General features: G+C 64.4%; 1 protein-coding gene across 1 annotated transcript in view; it reads right to left on the bottom strand.

Annotated features, from left to right (window-relative positions):
* PDZD8 (PDZ domain containing 8) overlaps nt 1-311 on the bottom strand; it is a gene marked incomplete at its 5' end in the record, with an annotated part of 60,030 nt that extends 59,719 nt beyond the window's left edge. Inside the window, one exon of the mRNA XM_006754952.2 lies at nt 1-311. Coding sequence (XP_006755015.1) covers nt 1-311 — 311 coding nt within the window.
* Nucleotide 312: the final 1 nt, after the last annotated feature.

Below are 312 nucleotides of genomic sequence, written 5' to 3' on the forward strand. Positions count from 1 at the left end.
GTGTGCTTGCGCTTGATGACTTTCTTGAGCTGGTTGACGATGATGGAGGTGAGCTGGGGCATGGGGCGCCCTTCAAACTGGGAGCGCACCTCGAAGTCGATCAGCGGGTCCTCCACGAAGGAGAAGAACCAGTGAGTGAACGGCACGCGGGTGAGGACGAAGCGCAGCCGCCCCACCACCCGGGACAGCTTGACGAACAGGTAGGCGGACTTGCCGAAGACCAAGTCCACGTCGATGGCCAGGTGGAAACCCCCGTGGTACTCCACCTCCGCCTCGAAGGCCAGCTCCTCCGGGGAGGCGGCGGGCAGCGCC

The sequence above is a fragment of the Myotis davidii genome, unplaced genomic scaffold (genome assembly GCF_000327345.1).
Source record: "Myotis davidii unplaced genomic scaffold, ASM32734v1 scaffold72, whole genome shotgun sequence".
Taxonomy (NCBI): Eukaryota; Metazoa; Chordata; class Mammalia; order Chiroptera; family Vespertilionidae; genus Myotis; species Myotis davidii.